This window comes from Mugil cephalus, chromosome 13 (assembly GCF_022458985.1).
Source record: "Mugil cephalus isolate CIBA_MC_2020 chromosome 13, CIBA_Mcephalus_1.1, whole genome shotgun sequence".
NCBI lineage: Eukaryota > Metazoa > Chordata > Actinopteri > Mugiliformes > Mugilidae > Mugil > Mugil cephalus.
This window is the reverse complement of record NC_061782.1, coordinates 4,837,635-4,858,993: the sequence shown is the minus strand read 5'-3', so window position 1 is coordinate 4,858,993 and position 21,359 is coordinate 4,837,635. Positions and strand designations below refer to the sequence as shown.

At 43.6% G+C, this 21,359-nt stretch overlaps 1 protein-coding gene across 1 annotated transcript in view; it reads left to right on the top strand.

Moving 5' to 3' along the window:
- Positions 1 to 21,359, top strand: part of thada (THADA armadillo repeat containing) — a 111,698-nt gene that overhangs the window by 60,411 nt on the left and 29,928 nt on the right. Inside the window, exons 30-31 of the mRNA XM_047603736.1 lie at positions 9,765 to 9,868; positions 12,643 to 12,725. Of these exons, the coding sequence (XP_047459692.1) occupies positions 9,765 to 9,868; positions 12,643 to 12,725 (187 nt within the window). The remainder of the gene's footprint in view (positions 1 to 9,764; positions 9,869 to 12,642; positions 12,726 to 21,359) is intronic.

The window sequence follows — 21,359 nt, the reverse complement described above, 5'->3', positions numbered from 1 at the left end:
GCGGCCGCCATGAGAGAATCTTCCCCAGATGTCATCTGGTCTTGGCTCTTCTCCTCTGCCTTTCTCTACATCTCTTCTATTTCTATTTATTACTTTTCGTCCTCCTCCGTCTCTCCCCTTCAGCCATTTAACCTCTGACTGCTCCTTCCATGCAACAAGATGAGATTATAATGTCCTGTGCAATTTAGATTGTTATGTAACAGCGGCTGTCTGAATGGTGCCATAGCAAATTTAACTGTAAGACAGATCACTACATACAGTGTATGTATAGAGAGGAAACCGCATATTCCTATAGGTCCTGGATCTTCAAGTTGCAAGATTCTGTCAACTAAACTAGAAAAGGAATGTCTTAGTCTCAAAATAAAGATGAAGAAGGAATCTCCTCACAGATGCAGGAGCCAGTTCTTCAGTTCTTACAAGATTACACAGCTACACAGTTGGAAACGGTCAATTTCCTTTATGTCATTTAGAGCTTTGAAGACTTTCAAATCGTTTTTTCTAAGACGTAAGTACATAGTGAGGTGTGTTATTTTTTTGTGTGCAGTAGATTCAGCTGTAGCATTGTAGTTGGAGGGTTTCAGTTGGTGGGTAAATACGCTCTCATCAAACACGTCAACGGTTACTATCGTAAGGGGACAAAAGCTCAACATCCTTCCAAGATTAATCCAAAGTCTTGAGCTGTGTGAGTGACAGAGGTGACACCTCCCTCCTGTTATTCTGGGCTCCAAACTCTCTGACACCGCGTCAAAGACGTTCTCTGGCATGTCCCTGTGTACACTTGCGGCTCGTGAAATATTGGGCAGGCGTCTGTTGTCGTTCGAGTTAAAAATAATGGCATTTAAATATGTATTTAACCTTCATATTGTCTTTCTTGTTGACCGTGCGGCTTTTGTCCTCCCGTAGTCTGATGGTTTCTCCAGTAGACCACTTTTATAACAGGTCCAATTTGACCCAGAGGACAACGGGAAGGTTAATGAGCCGCCTTTGCTAATTTCTTATGTTTAAATCGCTAAGTTAATAAACTTGGGCTCATTGCACCGAGTGTGATTAATCTAGTGATTCATCTTTCTTACCTGGCTTAGGGCTTCCATTTCTGATCACTATGAGCTTGCACATGCACACAGTGAACAATCTGGTGATGCAAGAGGTAGTTGTGCAAACTTCAGATTCTTCAGGCTACCTTTAGATTCTCTAATGAAGAAACACAGTGTTGACCTCAACTGCTATTGCTGTTGAGATGGACAATGGACTCTAAAGAAATGATGAACCATCCTACGATAGACTAGAGCGGAGCCTTTGATACAAAGACGAATGTGTCTGTTGCATGAAATGATGATCTCTAGATTCTGTTTGTTGTCACATTGTTATAAAGCACCTCAACATACACAGAGATGAAACAAAGATTAGACAACAAGCGACAAACTCTTCCAAGGTGATTGGTAAGGTGTGAATAACAGTCTATATTTATAGATATGCACAAGATTAAAGATCATTAAAGATGATTTTAACTGACTTTTTTGTGCATAACCTGCTAGATATAGATCACTACCACAGTAAAATAAATAAATATACTCAGTATTATTGTATTATTGAAGCCAAAGCTAGGGACTAGCATATTTTTTGACAAATTGAATAATAAACAGTCTTTAAAAATGGGAATGCATGGGAGTAAAAAGCCCTATTGTCATGAAATCACTTTCCAGTATGTTTTAATTCCATGAGCATGTGTTTCTGTGTCTCTGTAATTACATCATGAAGGCTCATTTCGCTGCATCCCTACGACAGTACCTGAGACCAGACAGCTTTTAGTCAGTATTCTAGTCTCATCTACCTTTCTGCCATGTATCATTTAAGACTTCACAAGTTTTTCCGTTACCACTGGCATGAGATTGGACCAGGAACGCTGCAGTTCTTACTTCACTTTTAAATGGTGCTTTTAAGGAAGCCGTTTTCTCTACCCGCCCAAAAAGTCGAGAAGTACGCTATGCTACGCTACGCTACGTCGTGGTGGTACAAAGATGTGTACGGGACGCGTCGCAGCTTATCCCTGCAGGCCTTCCTCAGACATTTCATTTCCTTTTTCCTTCCACCAAAAGCAAACCAGACCAGATTTACCTCACACGCCGTCTGCTCAGCTTAAATGCGTCTGCGGACGGAATACATAGTAGAATAAACGATCTCAGCACGTGCCACCTTTAAATATGTTTTTATGCACGTGCTTGTTTTTGAATATCGTTCTTTTCCTTCAGAATCTTGTAGGTGTTCGTAATGAATTACAAGTTCACTGGCTCGGTTTATTGATAATCTGTTACTTGCTTTGGTTTAACGAAAAATTGGAAGCTTCCAAACCGGTGAGTATCTCTGTTCTTTTCACTTGTGTTTGGTTTTATCCAACTCATTATCGCTTTGTGTTGATGACAGTAGTCTTGACAGTGCTGTGTATATCTGAAGGGCTCATCTATGTCCAGGCTATAGATAGCAGGTGTGTAGTTAGTTGGTGAATGCGCAACGGAGAAGATGGAGGCAGATATGTCGAGAGTGTTCGCAGGTGAAGTGGTCTAAACATAGCAGCGCAGAGATAGAGGTCTGCAGCGTACGTGTGGAGGGGAGCATCACACACTCGCCCGCTGATAGACGAGATAGCATCCATGTGTGCGGAGGAATGTGTGCGAAATGTTCCGCACTTGTGCATAATGAGGAAGTATGATGTTTAGACTTGAGCTGGAGAGAAAAGGGAGTGAGTGTTGATGTTTACGCTGAGATGATAAGGACATTGTGTTTAGCCTTGGACCTGTTTAATGTATGTTGATATGCTTCGTTGTAATGAGTAGCAGATGTTCTTTTTTTTTTGCTGCAGAGAGAGAAATGATTTCCTTTGCTACATTCAAAGAACAACAGTCTGTGGGCCAGTGTGTGGAGCTGGGAGTGATCATAGCTGCTGAGGTCCTCCTTTACCACCATGCTGGCTTCCACACACGCACTGAAGATGTTTGATATCTGCTGCAACTCAGACAAAATTCAACTCAGATTACTGTCAATGTCTTTATGAGAGAGAGAAAGAATGTTAAAGATATGATTATTTTGATTTGGTCAGCCTGTTTTATTGACTGTACTCGAGGTAGTCATCTGGATCGCCCCGAAAGACCCTGAAAATACTGGACTCACTTCAGTCACTCCGACAAGCTCCAAGCCTCTGTTGATAGAATCTGAACTGGACTTAACGAGCCCAGTGGACAGACCGGCACTAACCCAACCTGACGCTGGACTTTGGAGTCGACATGCGCCAGCAGATGCCCTGGCCCACAATGCCCGGCGCAGGCCAGACGTGTTAAAGTTGTGGTTTGAGGAGCGCCAACTCAATGGATGTAATCCTTTGAGTATTTCCACAACATGGGCTAAATGGGGCGTACATGAGGAGGCTCTTGAATCGGGAGTATCATATGCTCCTTTTCTCTGTCGGTAGTGGTGTTAATGTTGTTTACTGTATGCATGCTTTACTTAAAATAATCTACTGCTATTCATAATGCTTAACTTCGTCTGACAGTCTAAGACCGAAACAGATGCTTGTTTACAAAGACGTAAAAGCATAAAATAGAACAGGAAGTCAGTGTGCGTCGTGGTTACAGGCAAATAACCATTATTTTTCATCTTGGTGGTGGAATCTGATCATGGTATTGATTTATTACTCTACTACATCGAATTCTTATTTAGTTCCACCAAATTACACACACTAACTTCTCCAAACTCCTTTAAGGAATAAAGGAACCCAGATTTAAGACCCTAGTACTCTTAACTTGAAAGAGTACTAGAATGTTTTTAAGTTACGAGTAAGTAACTTAAAAGCTTCCTGGTAACTTTTACTGGTGTTTGGATCTGGAGTATGCTCAATTTTCTTCAAGTTCCATACTTGATTACTCAAGTGTGAATATTGGACAAAGCTTGTAAATTGACTAGTGGTTTGGATCTTTTTTGTACACGTAGTCTTCAAGAATCAGCAATAAGACAATATGCTGCATCAGCTGTTCTTTTAAAATGTTTTAAAAGGCCCGGGAGTTTGAGGGTCCTGCACAGTATCTTAGCTATATCTAGCACTGCCATGGCTCTTCTGGACTAAGAATTCAGGTGTCGTTCCCGGGTTCTGTTGGAGCCACTCTCCCAGTTTGGGCGTCACTGCCCTGAGTGCCCCTGCTACCACAGGGACCACGCTCGCCGTAACCTTCCACATCTGTTCCAGCTGCTCTTCTAACCCTTGGTACTTCTCAACCTTTTCTCTTTCTTTCCATCTTCTTGATGTTGGCGTCAGCTGGTATCGCCACATCTATCACCGCCACCCTCCTCTGCTCTTTGTCCAACACCACTATGTCCGGTTGGTTAGCCGGGACCTGTTTGTCAGTCTGGAAGCTGAAGTCTAACAGAACCTTGGCTCTGTTGATCTCAACCACCTTCTGTGGTGTGGACCATTGGGGTTTGGGTACTTCTATTCCACACTGGGTACAGATGTCCCTGTTCACTTTCCCAGCCACTTGGTTGTGCCTCTCCATGTACGCTGACCCAGCTAGCATCTTACAAACTGCTATATATAGCGAGCCAGAACAGAAAAACCAAACGCTTACTCCAGAGAAGGCCTAAGTTTCACATTTTTTTTCATTTCACAAGTTGTGTTCGGTTGGTTGCAATATGCTACCTCACTGTTTTTCTGCACATTGATCGTGTGCAGTCATTTATACATACACCTTCTCCTTAATCGTCCTGTGGAACATTCTGTGTTGCATGCTCCGTCATGACCCTAACATCCATCATTAGCAATCCAATCACAGGTGACTAGCTTTAAGTACAAGTTTGAACGCACCCAGTGCACACTGAGTGAACTGATCTCTGACCAGATTTGGAGGTGGTCTCGGACACATTTGACCACATTCCACTGGTAATGTGAACACACTACGATTTCAGTGAGTGAAAAAGACTTAACAGCTCGTTCCAAAATACGTATGGTTTGCATACATAAGAAACAGCTGTTCATGGTTCTGAAACACCAGTAGAAATCCATTGGAGAAAAGTACCGTGACCATCTTCTGCTGTGCCCCCAATGATGTCCGTCTTTATTTGATGTTTATGTCTGTCTGTAACTCCGTGTTAGATTTGTAATGTTAAGGAATGTCTCTTAGTACGTCCATCTGCAAAGAATGAACTTGAAAATTAGTCCTTATGTCTCAATGAGATTTACCTGTATAGACAAAGGTTTGATAATAATAATAATGACAAGTTGTGTGCAGAACGTGAAAACTGAGACCAGATCTCAAGTGCTGGATGGGGAACCCATGTGGAGACATGTTTCAATGCGAGATGTGACCACAGGTACTTATAGCTGACCACTCAGGATGTAAATGCCAGGTCTGAACGGGTTGAATTCACACCTGCATTTTATTTTTTCTGAATAAGTAAATAGCTCCAATTTCAACTTATACTCCGTAGCTGAAAAGAAGACCATCTATAATGACCCATGTTGGAATAATGAACAAGATGAGGGCAAAATGGCTCTGTCATTATTTGACTGACCCCTCCCCCCGTGCTTTAGTGCTGTTGTTGAGGTAACTCAAGACAGACGCAGGAGTGATGACAAGAAGCTGCTAAATGTCACCCTTCCACACACCCCCAGTGCTGCCAGTACCAAAATATATATATATAAATATACCCATCTCTCGACAAAATGGAAACAAACAAACAAGTAAACAACTCCCTCGGGGCTAGTTGAGATTTGCTTGACAAAGATCCACTTATACACTTGTTGCATGTACACACAGATAGACGCCCCACAAAACGACTTGGCTGTCACGCCCATGTGTACATGCACATGTGAGGAAGTATGACACAGTGTCTATGTAGGCTTTGTTTGTACAAGAATACGACTATATAGAGCAAGAGAGCGTCTATTTTATTTTTATATTTAGCCCGTTTTTTTTTTTTTTTTTATTGGGATCCCTTTTTGCCTAATTGGGCGCGTCTACACTTTGCCTTCCCTCTATCTGCTTTTATGTGAACGCCGATTTATGTGTTTCTTTGTGCATGTGTTTTACTGGACGGAGCCATGGATTGCTGTGCAATTATTTGCACTTGTACTTGTTGGGTGTGTGTGTGTGTGTGTGGATATGTGTGTGTGTGTGTGCGCGGCCGCTCGTTGCAATGTGTGGTCAGTCTGTGGTTGCGGCTGTGGGAGGGACGGCAGGGCAGCCTGATAACAGAGTCTGAAGGGACCTCACATCCACCACCACTATTTTTACCGGGCCCAAAAGTGGAGTACGGCTTGTTGCAACACAGACTCAAACACAAAAAAAGACACGCACGCACAAGTAGTTAGATGCCTCACTAGCAAAAAGGCGTTTGAATAGTTTCATACTTCACGTTATTTAGCTTTTCTTTTTTTTTCTCTTTGACACTAAGCAGTTAGCGCTTACTAATTTACCCCACAGTGATCCAGAAATTGCTGCTAATAAGAAATTGAAACTTAGTCTCCGTATATTTTGCAGATAATGAGAAATTATACTTGCCAATCAACAGGAACTTCGACTATAGAGGCAGGAAATACTGCAAATAGTGCAAAATTGTGCTCAACAGGAACTTCCACTTCTACGGTAGTAGAAAAGTTTGAATAATGAGAAAATTGCACTCAAGAAGCAACAGGAACTTCAATTGCATAGGCAATAAAAAGGTTCGACTAATGAGAAATTATACTCAAGCAACGGGAACTTCAACTTTAGAGGCAATGGATGAGTGCAGATATTGATGTTATTGAACTTATACACAAGAACCAACAGGAACTTCGGCTGTAGAGGTAGTGAGGAAGTGCAAGTATTTAGAAATTATACACAAGCAACAGGAACTTCAACTTTAGAGGCAGTGGAACAGCGTGAGTAATGTAAAATTAAAATTATACTCAGGGCAACAAGAACTTTAACTGTGGAGGTAGTGAAAAAGTGCAAACGTTTAGAAATTATACTCAAGAACCAGCAGGAACTTCAATTCTATAGGCAGTGGAAAAGTGTAAATATTGAGAAATTATACTCAGTTCAAATACTAAATCATACCCATCAGAAACAAACACTGTATAGGCAGTATAGAGCTTTTAAATGTCTTCCACACGACATAGCTGTGGCTGTAATTGCATGTTTTAATTACACGTTTCATTTAAACTAATTTTAGGTCAATTCTGGTCACAAATATTTGGACACATCATAGTAATTTCAGGTGCTTTTATTTTTGGTTATTTGAAGCCATCATCCTGGGAGGCATCTTTTGCCATTGCTGACCACGAGTCAGATTAGATTTTTCCTCCAGGTGTAGAAGAAGTACGAGCACGATGCCGTGTAGTGGCCATCAGAAGTAACGCAACAACAGGAAATCCACGTTGGAGGAAGTAAAGGAGGAAAAAAAATCAGAAATGAGAAATGTGATGCGCCAGATTTCTGTGCTGCTGCTGCTGTCTTATCATCTCCCATTCATTTGAGCTTGATCCAGTCCCAGCATCCCCTCCCTGTACGGGGTGTAGTTCTGTGCTCTGTCTTTGGGAGGAGGAACAGGGAGGCAGCATTTTCTATAAATATTTTGGTTTTCTCCATGCCGGGGCTGGATTGAGCCGGTTGAGCCTCCCATGCAGGGACTTCCCAACCCGCTGGATGAGGTGTAGCTGTGGAGCGAGAGAGTGAAGACACAGAGCTCTGGAACTGGCACTGGTGATGCTGTAGCAGCCTGTAATAAGCGGGCTTTCATGCCTTCTGTGCTTCCGAATGAGTGCACCAGTTTTTTTTTAAATGGAATGAACACCAAGCATAGTAGCATAATAGCCGTCAGCAAAATAAACAAGAAAACCGTCCAGACTTCTTCAATCAAGGTTATAGTTGAGTTTAATATCAGGTTAAATGATTAACCACCAGTGTATTTTTTTTGTTAAGATCCAACCTCCAAACTTTGCTTGCATATAATCTTGACTCATGTAAAATCAAGTGTCCCAAATAGTTACACTAGATTATTCCAGCCTAGTGCCACAATATTGGACAATCAAGGAGGTGGTACACCGCTAGAATAATTTCATTTCCTGTCAAAACAAGTTGCAACCGGTGACAACCACCGTCGAAATTGGACATCAGCGTAAGTTCTCACCGGCTTCTCAAGTGAGCCGTGACCTTTGCCATGATCTGCCAGAACCAGTTGGGGGCCGACAGTGAAACTGGAGCTACATTCTCGGATCTCCCTGTCACACAGGATTGCAGGAGTTGAACAAACAGTTCACCGAATATTTGCAGAGACTGCTTCGAGTGTGACTGATCCGCCACGGGCCAGTTTCTTGACAGCGGAATCACTTGGAAATGTTCAATACTTGGTTTGGGACTCGGCTCCAACGCTGGCTCCTCGTAGGTGGAAAAGCCCTTTAGACGGTGACGGGGGAACGAAAGGGAAAGAAGGACCCGGTGTGGAGGCTGTTTGTGCGAGCCAGTGGGCGTTGCCTGGGCGTGGAGACTGCAGGAGAAGAGATGGGGCAGGCCAGGACTCAGTGGCCAGGCTTGGTGCTACGTGGTCGGCCTGGTTTTTCCCCACGTTGCCTTCCCTGCACAGCGTAATGAATGGCTTCCTACTGGTCTGTGGCTGTGGCCTGAGCTTAAAGCGTATACTTACCAAGGCCCAGAATACACATCCCAGCCAGCCAGCCAGCCAGCCTGTGTGCTAGCTTCTGAACACTCCCAGCCACCAGTCCACCTGCTGTAAACTGGCTCAGTCTCACAATGTCACATTAGCTATAGTGAAAAGAAGAAGGATTTGATCTTCAGTGGGAAACTCTGAAAGTGTCAGAAAGGGTGATTCTCTAGAGCGGGGAGCACGTTGTCGGGTCAAACAACACTTCGGCGTCTTACGTGGTGTTTCATGGAGTAATGAAGACATCAAAAGGGAGGATGCTAACTGTCTCACCCCTAAAGAGATAATTTGGGTTTAGCGCCTAGCAGTTAGTGAGATTGCAGAGTAGGATTAGCATGTTTATATCTCTGGCTGTTTGACACAAGTGTATGCATAACATTGGACTTAATCACACATCTCCTGTAGCAATGTTTTGTCATGTAGGTGCATCTCCACCTGCTAAACTGAGTCAAGCGATACTGACACATAATTTGTCCATAAGCTCATTGGTTTACATCCCTTCTACATCCATGGTTGAGGTGCCTTTAGCATGCACATAAAATCACACAATTGACTCCCATTCTTCCCATTCTTCTTATATACTGTATATATGAATGAATAGGTTCAAAGGTCAGTCAATTAGGAGGGTTTTCTGGTCCTCTCCCTTCTTAAATGCAGAAAAAATAAATAAATATTGGAGAATAAAGTTTGTTAAACCTGCGATTGTTTCCGGCTCTATTACAGGATGGTATTGGTGCATCTTGATGCATGACTAGAAATACTTCAACCACACATTATGGACACCATTTTGGGTTGACATTTGCATGTACAGAGGCTTTTGATGCATGTAAACGCTGAAAATCAAACCTGTTCCCAAAACGTTAATGTCGGACAAAAGTTTCTAAGTCTTTGTGTAAAGACTATTGACAACACCAGAGGCTGTATTTCCTGTATTTATTTCACCGTCTGCGAACTGTCTCCTATTCTTTTAGTTCCATTTTCTGTAAGTTTGTGAACCCAGAACTTTTTCCCTTCACACCACCACTCGTGCATGAACGTAATAAATGTTTGAAGCCGTGTGTTTTCTGATGTGTCTACAGGTGCTGTTTCTGCTGCGCTCCTACCAGACTGACTCACACAGACCCCTCCCTGCAGGAAGTGGCATTGGCGAAGCCCTCCGTCAGCGCATGTGGCTGGCTTCTCGGTAATCCTAGACACACACACACACACACACACACACACACACAGATAAGCATCCATCCGTCTCTTCCAGCTCCGCGGCCAGAAGAATAGCTCCTTGTTCCACCGTGCATCCCCTCCCTGGCTGCGTCCGCCTCACGTCCCGCTTCATGTCCATTTCAAAGAGACCGCCTGCTGCTGACACCCTGCACCCCCCCACCATCGCTTATATCCCCTCACCCCAACTCCAGCCTTCTCACCAGATCCAGATCCCAAGTTGAGGCGCAGTTTACCTCATAAAAGACCCCCCCCCCCCCCCCCCCGGCTGAGGCCCCCCTCCTCAGGTCAACAGCAGATAACGCGGGGTCGCCGGGTTAGCAACGCTACCTCTGCCAGCTCCGCTCGGTTGCACTGATGAGCCTTTATTAACATGACGAGGTGAATTCTTGCTCACCAGAGCGCGCCCAACGTTTTTTTTTTTTTATCAGGCAGCACCACAGCGCCTGGCGCCTACATCTAAGGACATCACAGGTCAGAGGATCTCTGTTTTTGGAAAAAGAAAAACCTCCTGACTCGTCCGGAACACCACTAATTTTAAGCAGCTGCCGTCCAAAAAGGATGGAATGCATTGTTCGCCCGGTCTGAGTCAGTGTCGGCTTTTGGCTCGCGCCGTTTCTGAGTTGTGTCATTTCAGACTTTTCAGCGGGCTGCACGTGGTGTCAGCGCCGCAGCGTTGACTGCGAGCGCTCGTCCGTCTGCAGCTGACTTTGGCTCTGAGGAGGCACCTCAGCCCCCGGGGTGTTGTTTGGATTGGGATGTTAGTGATGTTATGTTGTTACCTCACGTTCAGGCACAAATTAAATCAAACCTATATACAACTGTTCTCAGTCAGGCTCCATTCACACGCACACTCCCCCGCCATCTTCCCCATGCTTTTCACCGTATGCATTGTGTGTGTGGAGTGCGCAGAGAAATTGGTGTGTGTGTGTTATTAATATCTGAGCGATGAAAACATGACATCAAGCTCACACACAGTTTGCCTTGTTCTCTCTCACAAACACACACTTCTGGGCTTAATTGAATGCATGCACGTACATACACAACTTATTTCCTGTATGTCAATGTGCACAAATAATATAACGGTTAAATGTTGATTGGGGTAAAAGCAAGGGTTTAAAATCAGCTACTGGGTGTTTTTATCTGAATACGCAGGAAGCGAGTTTCTGTTTGCCAGACTTTGTGCGTGTTTAAGGAATTAGCCAGATCCAAGATCACAGAGCTGGGGGCATCTCATATGATGTCGCACAATCCTGGCCTTTTTGGATTTGCCACAAATGAAAATGCCCACTGTCTCACTCTGCATGTTATCCCACAAGCTGTTGAGTCACAGCTCTCATGCACCAGTTCAACCGGGGCCGTGTGAAGTCAAACCGAGGGTGACAGAAAAGATGAGAATGTGCCACAAAATCTAATTAAATTATATATTTGTGGTTATAAAGTCTGGTTAGAATTTCTTTTGTTCCCTACTCTATCCAGCTGTATAACAGTTCATCTTTCTGTAACAATTAAGCTACTTTGACGAGTTAATTTCCCTTGTGGATCTATAAAGTCTAACCGTGTAAAGTAAAAGATTTCATGCTAAACTCACCAATCCAAACCCGCTTAATGGACAAAAATATTTCAGATCAGTTAATTTGTCGTTTATCAAGTCCTTTTTGGAAAAAAAATATATATTAACTCATAGGCAGTATAAAGATGTATGACAGAGCAGCTCCTTAGAAGTGAAGTCGAAGCAAGTAGAGCTCCCCCTGGTGGCTGGAGGCTGCAGTATATGTCTTGAGCTCCACCCCCTCCATGTTAGTGGATGGGACTTGGGCCAAACTAAAACACTGAGCGTGAGTGTTCAGCACAGTGTGTAATCCAACATTACTTTGTAACCGGGGGAGGAAAAAACAGGAGGCGTGATTTAATTAAATGAAAATGAGAGTGACTCTGGCGGCGCTAAAGGTGGGCGGGGCATCGATATCCCAGCTCCAGTCTTGGATTTTTCTGCACCACACTCCCCGGGAAAAATGGCGTCAGTTTGGCCAGCGTGGGCATGCATTGTCCATATTTATATACGGTTTATGCTTTAACTGCATGTAGCTCAGATTTTAGGACAAATTCAAACCTCCTGACAATCAGGTAAGAACTGGGGACTAATTCCCTAGCTACTAAAGTTCAGCCCAGATTGTTGATAGCCTGAGAGTTTACAGATCCACTATTAAACCTGTTGCACCAAATGCACTAGTAAGGAATGAATTGTTAACTCTGATTTATTTTTTGTATTTGGTTATTAATTAATCTTTTTCCACAGCCACCTGAACAATAACTAATTTCTTTGCACTCATAAGTTTTTTTATTTTCTGTTTCTCAGGCTCCTGAATGTATATGCGATGTTTTCAGCTCACTGTGTTCCAGCTCCTGAAAAAGTGTATCTCGAGTCCGTAGAGTCAAAATGATTCAATTAGGTTCATCGACCTAATTCAGTTTTTTCGCAGTGAGACATCAGCTTGTTCCTAAAATCTCCGCCTGTGATCTTAATAGAAAGCAGATGATCGGGGACTAGAGGCTGTGGCGTTATCTCTTTAAATCGATAAGTGGTTGAGAAGCATTTAAGCTGTCTCCCTAATAAAAGAGATCCTTCATTATGGAAAGGTCGCAGGAACAAACCGCCTCCCAAGACATGCTAAACACTTCTTCAGTCCTTTAGAGATTGAGATCAAAGACGAATGATTCCCTCTCTGTCTTTCTCCTCAGACAGAATAACTGTGTGGTGACCAGAGGAGCCTTCCTGGATGTCTTGATGTGCCTGTGTGGCCCGAAAATCAGTCTTCTGGAAGGTGAGCGGTCACTACCAGTGTTTTAACAAAGAGCTGCAAAAATAGGCATGACACAAACACAGTGTGTCCAGGCAATCATGTGGGTGTAGCGTCTTTGAAAACATACTCACTTGGACTTGAGAAGTTTGTTCTCGCTCCCAGGGCTGCGAGAACAAGGAAAAATGTTCATTTTGGCCAAATCATTTGTGCTTAAGAAGAAACTCGAGTGCTAAAATGCGTGAGACGGACGACGAGAGGCATAAGTTGGGGAACGTTGAAGAAGTTGTTTGAGGAGTTTGTCGTACAGGAAATGCTGCCTTTTTTATAAAAAATTAAAGCAGTACCTTGTTCAAGTTAGCTGTGCATTAACTTATTAACCATGCCCACTTCCAATTTCTGACCCATCATAGAACAGCAACCGGACACCACATTAGAAAAAACTTCTGCTTGGTTGATGTGCCGATAACAAGTTGCAAAAGAGAAGAAATTCAAGTGTGTAACAGCCTTTAGTCTGAATGTCACTTTGAAAGTAACCGCAAAGACAAGTACCTCAACATGACTGTACCGTAATGTTGGCGAAGTAGAGATAAGATGTCTGTTTGGTATTTGATCCATCACAGAGCTTGGAGAGTCTCTGGACGGCTTGGGTTCTCCAAGTCCCAGCACTCCTTAAACCAGTTAACTGTTGCTCAAGTATCTTGCTTTGGTCTTGCAACCGGGCACATCTGAGACAAGTGCACTTGCCTAGATCAACACGCCGTCATTAAGGCCACGCTGATGGCCTTAATTTAACCTGGTCCTCACTGGAGTTTACCTTGGAGACCGCACGCATTAGATCTAAGAACTCTGCCTTGATCTTCTCGGATATAAAGTACAAAGTCTAGTCTGCTCTATTACAAAGGTGACCCTGTTAAATGTCTGATGGTATCCAGAGATGACTCTTTACGAGGCAGTTTCCTATCAAGCTGTAGGCGAATCTTCTTCTGCCAGTTATGAGACATCAAAGAAAATACTGTGTGATGGAGGAGTTCCCCATCATCCAGAGTGGTTAATCTCCTCCAAGCTGGTCCACAGCAGCGTAGATAGCAGAGACCTGTGGAGCTATTTCTACAAACGCTTCCTGCTCAGGCTTCGGCCAAACACCATCGTCATTATCTACAGCCGTATGTGACTCAGGCTGATTCTTTCCTGGCTGGTTCAGCAGCTCTTTCTGCAGCAAGAACCTAACCTATGTTTTCATAACCTGCCTTCGCCACACTCGGTTCTTATTGGAGTCTGGTGATTCGAACGTCATTCGAATTTCATTACGGGACGCATTTCAACTAATACAGGCAAAAAAAAAAAAAAAAAACACTCAATTGAGTTGTCAGACAACCAATCAGAGCCACAAGTTACTCTTGGCCTCGGCCAGAGCTTCGCTGGAGCTTAATCAGTTCCCAACGGAGCGACTCGAGACCAACCTTCCGCCACAAAACACTTGTGGTCGGGGGAAGTTGGTCTGGTTTCCAGGCTAGTGTTTTCATCACTCAGTGTTCAGATCCTAGTTCCAGAGCGGAGAAGCCAGCAATCATACAATCGTACAATTGTACCACTGTGTAGTCGGTTCCCCTCCAGGTTAACGCTGAACTTGAGAAGACAGTTGGACGTAAGATGTCTCACCCTGTTGCCAGACTTACAAGCTATTTTAGTGGCTCTTTTTTTGCAAAAGCAACCTGGTTAAATACAAATTCTGCATGCTGTATATATTTTTAAAATTAAGTTTTAGTTTATTTTGGTCATATTCAGATATAAAGGATATATAAGAAATAAAAACAACCAATAATACATTATATATATATATACTGTGTATAATAATTTGTAATACTTTAATGACTTTTGCCTTTTGAAGTTTTACTTTACATTCAAGCCTCATTGAGTGAAAAATATTTGCTGCTTTAAAACGTGTCTTTCAGTCTCGATGCTCTTTTGCTGATGTCAGACAGTTGCTGAAGCCGTCGATCACCCCAGTGGGCAGCAACTGCCCCCCCTCCCGCCCCCATTTGCTGTTAATTTGACTTCGAAGCGTCTGAATAGACAGCCCTGCGACGTTTGCTGGCGAGCCTGTGCGCTGCTGTGTTCTCCATTTAGACTTATTGTTGACAGAAGTCAGCCTCATGTATCGGGTAGTTCACAGAAGCCCCCTGGGGCGTGTGTGTGTGTGTGTGTGTGTGTGTGTGTCTGTGTGCGTCTGTCTGTGTGTGTGTGTGGTTGTGTGCACATGTGCCCAGACCTGTGGGGGTCTCTGCGGTGGAGGAATGTGAAACCAAAGGCGAGCGATCTCTGACAGATGGTGGGATTGTGCCTATGACCCAGTTTATAGAGCAGCGCTCTATGAAGAGAGGAGGAGGAGGAGGAGGCGGAGGAGGAGGGACTTGTGTTTTCGGTCGGCCATGTGCTGAACACATGTTCGTCTTGACAGTGGAAATACCAGGGATTTCTCCAAACAAGCCTGCAGATTGCCCAACTTGCCCAACTTGGCTCGGGTCCTTACATAACTAAATAAGCAGCCTGTAGCTCACACACCTCTAATGCCTCTATTATTATCATAAGTCCGTCTTTAGCGTCGTCCGTCACCTCCTCTCTGTTGCAGTTTGCGTTCCTCTATCTATTTACTTTGTTTTCTGGGCCCTCGCTTCTAATCCCTCACCTTTCTCCTGTTGTGCAATTGCCCTTTTCAGATGAATCGGGGTTAGATTTAAAAAAGCCACAGCTTGTGGAAGTTCACATGAAAGCAGCTGGCTCTGCAGTTCGCCTGGCACAAGGGGAAAAGGAGGTGAACAATCCTCTTTTTCAATATTACTTTTGTTTTTTTCCCCCGTTAACTGGCACACGGCTGTAAGTAGGAACTTTGCATGTACCAGCCAGTTTCTCTTGGCGCTCAGCTCAGGTCTCGGTGCATGCATCTTTATATATATGCGTGTGTGTGCACACATTTCTATTCCCCCGGCCCTTTGATCCACGCAGACTCATTAAATAAGCCCTCTCCATCCATTGCTTCACCTCTACCTCTGCCAGTCTTCTGTTTCTTCGGTTTTCGGCCGTGCCAGTAAAATAAGCCGAGGAGTTTGCTTTGAGGGAGAGAGCAAAGTGGGGAAAAAGAAGGCTGACACCGACGGAGAGGAAAAGAAATCACACAAAAGCATTTAACATTTACTGGAATCTAATGTCTTTCCATTAGTGCTTCTAGCAGATGATGATGATGATGATGATGATGATGGTTAAATATGTCACTGCTCCTCTGGCCATCCTTGAAGTTTAATCTGTCTCAGCAGACACTGAAAATGTGTTGCCATAATTAGGCTTCCTGCAACTTTAGCGCATTGGGATTGATGTTCATCTCTGACAGCTTGGTAAGCCATGGAGTTCCAGATTTGGATTCTCGCACACATTTAACTTTAACATCTGCTTTTCCAGGCTTACAGCTGTAGTCAAAAGAAGAGCTTCATATCCCTCCTCCGTCTTTTAGAAATTACTACTTGATGCTTATTTACAGTTGTTTCCAAACTGGGAGTCAGGACCTCAAATGGTGTCACATGACTCAGGGAAGAAATCCTTTACCTCTTCACAACTACTCAACGCTCTTTGGTTGCATTGCTCACACAGAGAGAGGGAATGGTGTTCCCTAAGTTTTTGTCCATGAAGATATTTAAAATATGCCAGGAGAAAGAAAAAAAATAATTTTCTTCAATGTGTAAGCAATTCTTATTATTTGACAGTAATGTTTCCAGAAAAGTCGCATAACTTCCACACATTAACACATACGGTGCCACTTAAAAACACTTCCACCCTTAAGACTTTTTTTTTATATTTCCACATAACAATCCAAAAAGTAGACTTTTTGTTGCATTTGTTTTCAGTATCTGCCGTGACCTACATTTCCGGTAACTGCTGATCCGTCGTCTGGAGGAATTTTAGCTCATTCCTTTAAAACAGAACCACTTCAGGTCTGAGAGGTTGGCGGGTTTGTTTCAGTTCCATTCCACAACATTTCCAAATCATTCACTGTGTTCTTCTTTAGCCGTTCTTCTGTAGAACGAGTTGCATGCTTGGGCTCATTGTCTTGCTGCTTGACCCAGTTTCTCCTCATATTCAGCTCATGGACAGATGTCCTGACATTTTCTCTTAGAATTCACTGGTAGAAGGACAGGATTCATTGGCGCATCAATGATAGCAAGCTGTCCTGGCCCAGATGCAGCTAAACAGGCCCTAAGAAAAAGGACGTTCACCACCTCCATCTTTCGTTCTTGCGCTGGAATGCAGTGTTTTTCTGTTTCCAAACACATTTGAACCAAACAGTTCTACTTTGGTTTCATCTGTCCTCAAAACATTTTCCTAATAGTCTCCTGGCTGGTCCGCATGATGTTTAACAAACTGCAGGCGGATAGAAATGTTCTGTTTTGTCTTTGTCTTTGCCACGCTGCCGTCACACCACGGTTGTTCTGTGTTCTGCTGATGGCGGATGTCGGAGAGGCTTTTGAGCTGCTTAGACGTTCCCCTGCTTTCCTTGTGATCTTTGTTGGTCTACCACTCATGTGGAGGGTAACGGTCATCTTAAATCTCCTCCATTTGTTCTCAGCCTGACTGACTGTGGACTACAAACGCTTTACAGATGGTTTTGCAGCCTTCCCCACCCCGATGAGCAACAACAACTCTTTTTCTGAGGTTGTCAGAAAGCTCATTTGTCTGTGTCGTCGTGCACTTCCACACACGTGCTGTGAAGCCTTTTCTTTTTCTTTTTTTTTTTTTAACACAACAGGGCACTGACGACACCTGAGTCTCATTACATTGATTTGAAAAACTTCCGAACAGATGGGTCCTCTAATTTAACCTTGAAATTATCTTGTAATTCTAAATTCTCGTAATTCAATAAGCAAATGCTACACAAGCGCCACACTGTTTGATTGTGCGTCTCGTTTTAGGAGTTGTGTGTCTGCTTGTAACCGCTGACGTTTTAGTCCTTTTTTATGCACAAACGGGGACAGAAACACTTTCCAAGCTGCACTGTATATACAGTATATATTATATGCGTTCACACACACGCACAGTTTAGTTTATTAGAGGGACTGTAAAACTTCATCAGCATGTGAAGGTCAGGTCCTTCACACTTGTCAGACACACACACACACACACACACACACACACACACACGTAGCGTCTGGGGTTTGTTTTTCGCAGTTCGGGTAATGACGGTGGAAGCTGATGTGAAATCCAGCTGTGTGCTTGCGTGTGAAAGCACGTGCGAGCGTCTTGCCAAAGTTCTAGCTCCACTCTGCTTTTAGTGTCGCAGGGAATGCAGCGCACTTTCTTTTTCGTGGCACAACTCTTAATTCAATGTATAAAACTCACACACAGAGACACACACACAAGTAGTACGTTCTTCATATGTGCTGAAGCGTTGCATAATGGACTCCTCTGTCTGTTTCCACAGCAACGTGTCTCTAACAAACAGGGTTTAAATGTTGTGGTATGAGTGAATGTGGCTGTATCTCTGTCATCTCTGGACCAGAACTCTGACCCCCCTTGCTCTCCCTTCAAACTCGGTCCAGTACCCATCTTTAAACCACATGTCTTGGTTGTATTTAACAGGCCAACACACACTATGTGTAGCGCTTCTGCTTCTCTTAAACCTCCACGCAGGACAGGCAAAAGTCTCACCCACCGATGATATCAAGCAGTTTTCTCATGCAATGGTTTCTTTTTTTTTTTTCCTGCATGTTTAATTTTCATAGTTGTACTACTGTTTTCACTTTGTGTGTTGAGGCTGAGGCTGATCTCTCAAGCCTCAAGTTTCATGTGAATGACATACACACAGGGGATATCAGCACTGCCATGTAACCACAGACTGCGATATTTGTTTTGCTTTGCTGTGCCGTGTATTCTCTATATGCTCTATTCGTGGTTTCATTCAGGAAATTGAACAAAACAATTTTGGTGTTACATCTCAAGGGCTGAGATGGCTATCAGCTACAATAGCATTCATTTGTTTTCCGCGCCAAGCTTCTCTTACGCCGTGGAGCTAAAACAACGTCTCCATTCAGCCCGCGCACATTCTTCTGATTATTAGAGATGTCAGGTTACTCTTTTCAGACAAATATTTGTAAATCTGTAAATACCAGAAGATTTGAAGACGCTGCAGCCGTGCTAGCACCTCGCTACACTGGTGCTGTTTACCAGGATCCCCTTCTGAGATGTCATTAACATTCGTACGGCGCAATCGGAGCATTAGTGGTTGCAAAATCTTTGGTTGGATATGAATCCAACATATTTTAGTAAAGGGATAAATGGAGGCAGAAGAAGTTATCAACACTGAGAGCGCCACATTAGACCTGTCAATCTAAGCCTTCTGTACACAGCAGGCCCCGCCCCTCTCACTGCTGAGCCAATCACAAAGCCTTATATTACACATTGACCCTGTCAGGTTCCCTGCAATTGTCCGAGAGCCTATTCAGTCTGCAGGTGAAATCCCAGTTGCGTTCTGCAATATTAGCAGAAGAGAAGCTAACAGTGCAGCTGGCTGCCATCACTAATATGTTTAAATTTAAAACTTGAATCTGTCAATTATTCTCTTTATCTGTCAATTGCACGTTTGAAATAAAACAAAAAATACATATTTGAACCTGTGTATTGTCTGTGAAGGTTCTCAGTCATCCAGGTCATGGTAATCCAAAAAAGCGTTGAATAAGATCAGCTGGACTTGTAGAATTTCTTGAAGACGTTTCATCAGAACTGAAGAAGCTACTCGGATGAGTGGCGAAACGTCTTCAAGAAATTCTACAAGTCCAGCTGATCTTATTCAACGCTTTTTTGGATAACCTGTGTATTATTTTTACAGCTTAATATTGAATGCAAAGTGGCAATAATAATGTGTATTTTTAAATAGCACTAGGCCGAGTTTAATATAGAGCAAATATGATCCTCGGTCCTTGGCCTGGAGAATGTTGTACACCCCCGGTTTAAAGTCTTCGGAGTTCGAATTATAATCTGAGATTTGTGTAAACTTCAACATATGCACAAAACTAACAGCTGTTGACGGTTCTGATAAAGCCGTAGGTAGCGATCCACCGGAGACACCAGCTGTTCTAATATGAGATGTAAACTAGATGTTTATTTGCATACAGAGAACAAAACTGAGATCGGATGTCAAGTGCTGGCTGGGGACGCATGTCCTGAAATGTCTGTGAAGGTTCTCAGTCATCCAGGTCATGGTTTCACCAAAAGGCGTTTAATAAAGGCAACTGGATTTGTAGAATTTCTTGAAGACGTGTCGCCACTCAGTTCTACAAGTTGAGTTAAGTGTGTGGAGGAACTTTTTTTAGTGTCAGATGGCAGATGGCCACCTCCATTCAGATTGAGCAGGCTGGATATTAGTGCAGGGTCTGAACGGGACTGTTAGCGTGCTAATGTCTGGGAACTGGCTCGAAACATGAACTGCAGCGAAGGCCAACGTAAATGCAGTTTTGTTTTGGAGCAATTGGACAATTAATCAATTAGTGATTGATCGAAATCCCCGATCAACGCTGTCATCATTAGAGCCGTGCATGCAACTGGTTCTATACCACTTAAGCGCTCAAGAAAGCGTTTAAATATTCTCCCGAGTCTCCCCCCCCGCCTACACGGCATTTATCAAAACCATTCCGCTCGCATTGATCTCCAGTGACACAGACCACATCCCAACGTATCCCAAAATATATCAAATAGTAATCACAGCTTAATGGAATCTAGATAGAGCCCAGCCGCAGGTTTGCACATGAGCCGCATTACACGGATTTAAATAAACACAGCTGTGGGAGAACAATGGCTATTTATGATTAGTAATGAAAAATCACTGTGAAGTGGCCCTGACAGGAATGCCTTTCATTTGCTGAGGGGAACACTTGGCTGCTTCTCCCTCCGCCGCCACTCCAGTTTAATAAATACCTTCATAAAAAAACAGCGTTGCATCCCGGGCTAATGATGTTTTTACTCTTTCCTCTTTCCACTTGTGGAGGTTCTGTTTTCTTTCTGTTATTGTCTTTCTCTAATCATCACACTTTAAAGTATTTTTAGTCGCTTCTTGATCTGATTCCCTTTTCTCTGGGCCTGTGGTGTTTTTGAGCAACGTCGTACGAGTCCCGTATAAATCATGACTGCAGCATCGCAGTTGAGTGTATTAGCCTGGGACGAGCTAATGGTAACATGCTGTTTCTAAAACACTTTGCCACACACACACACACACACACACACACACACACACACACACTTATTTCTACCATGACAGACAGCTGTTTTCTCTTTGACACACACCCGTTCTCCTGCAGACATCCTCCTCTTTTTCCCCTCCCTTCATCATCAGTGTCATTACTGTGCCCTTAACCCCCATTATAACCATTAGGGCTATACTTATTTGGCTCCGGACCCCCCTTTGAGGATCAGGTTCCATAGTAACCTGGCCCTTCTCCACGGTAACCCGGCCCATCTCTGGAGGAATGCGGCATTTCCCGCTCTTTTGTCAAGCCGTGTTTTGAGAGGTACAGCAGGGCCAGATTGAGTTGCACTGGGTTTCATAAGCTTTGTGCGTGTGTGTGTGTGTGTGTTGAACTAATTGAGTTGGCTGTCAAATCAGGGGTCTGTATGGAG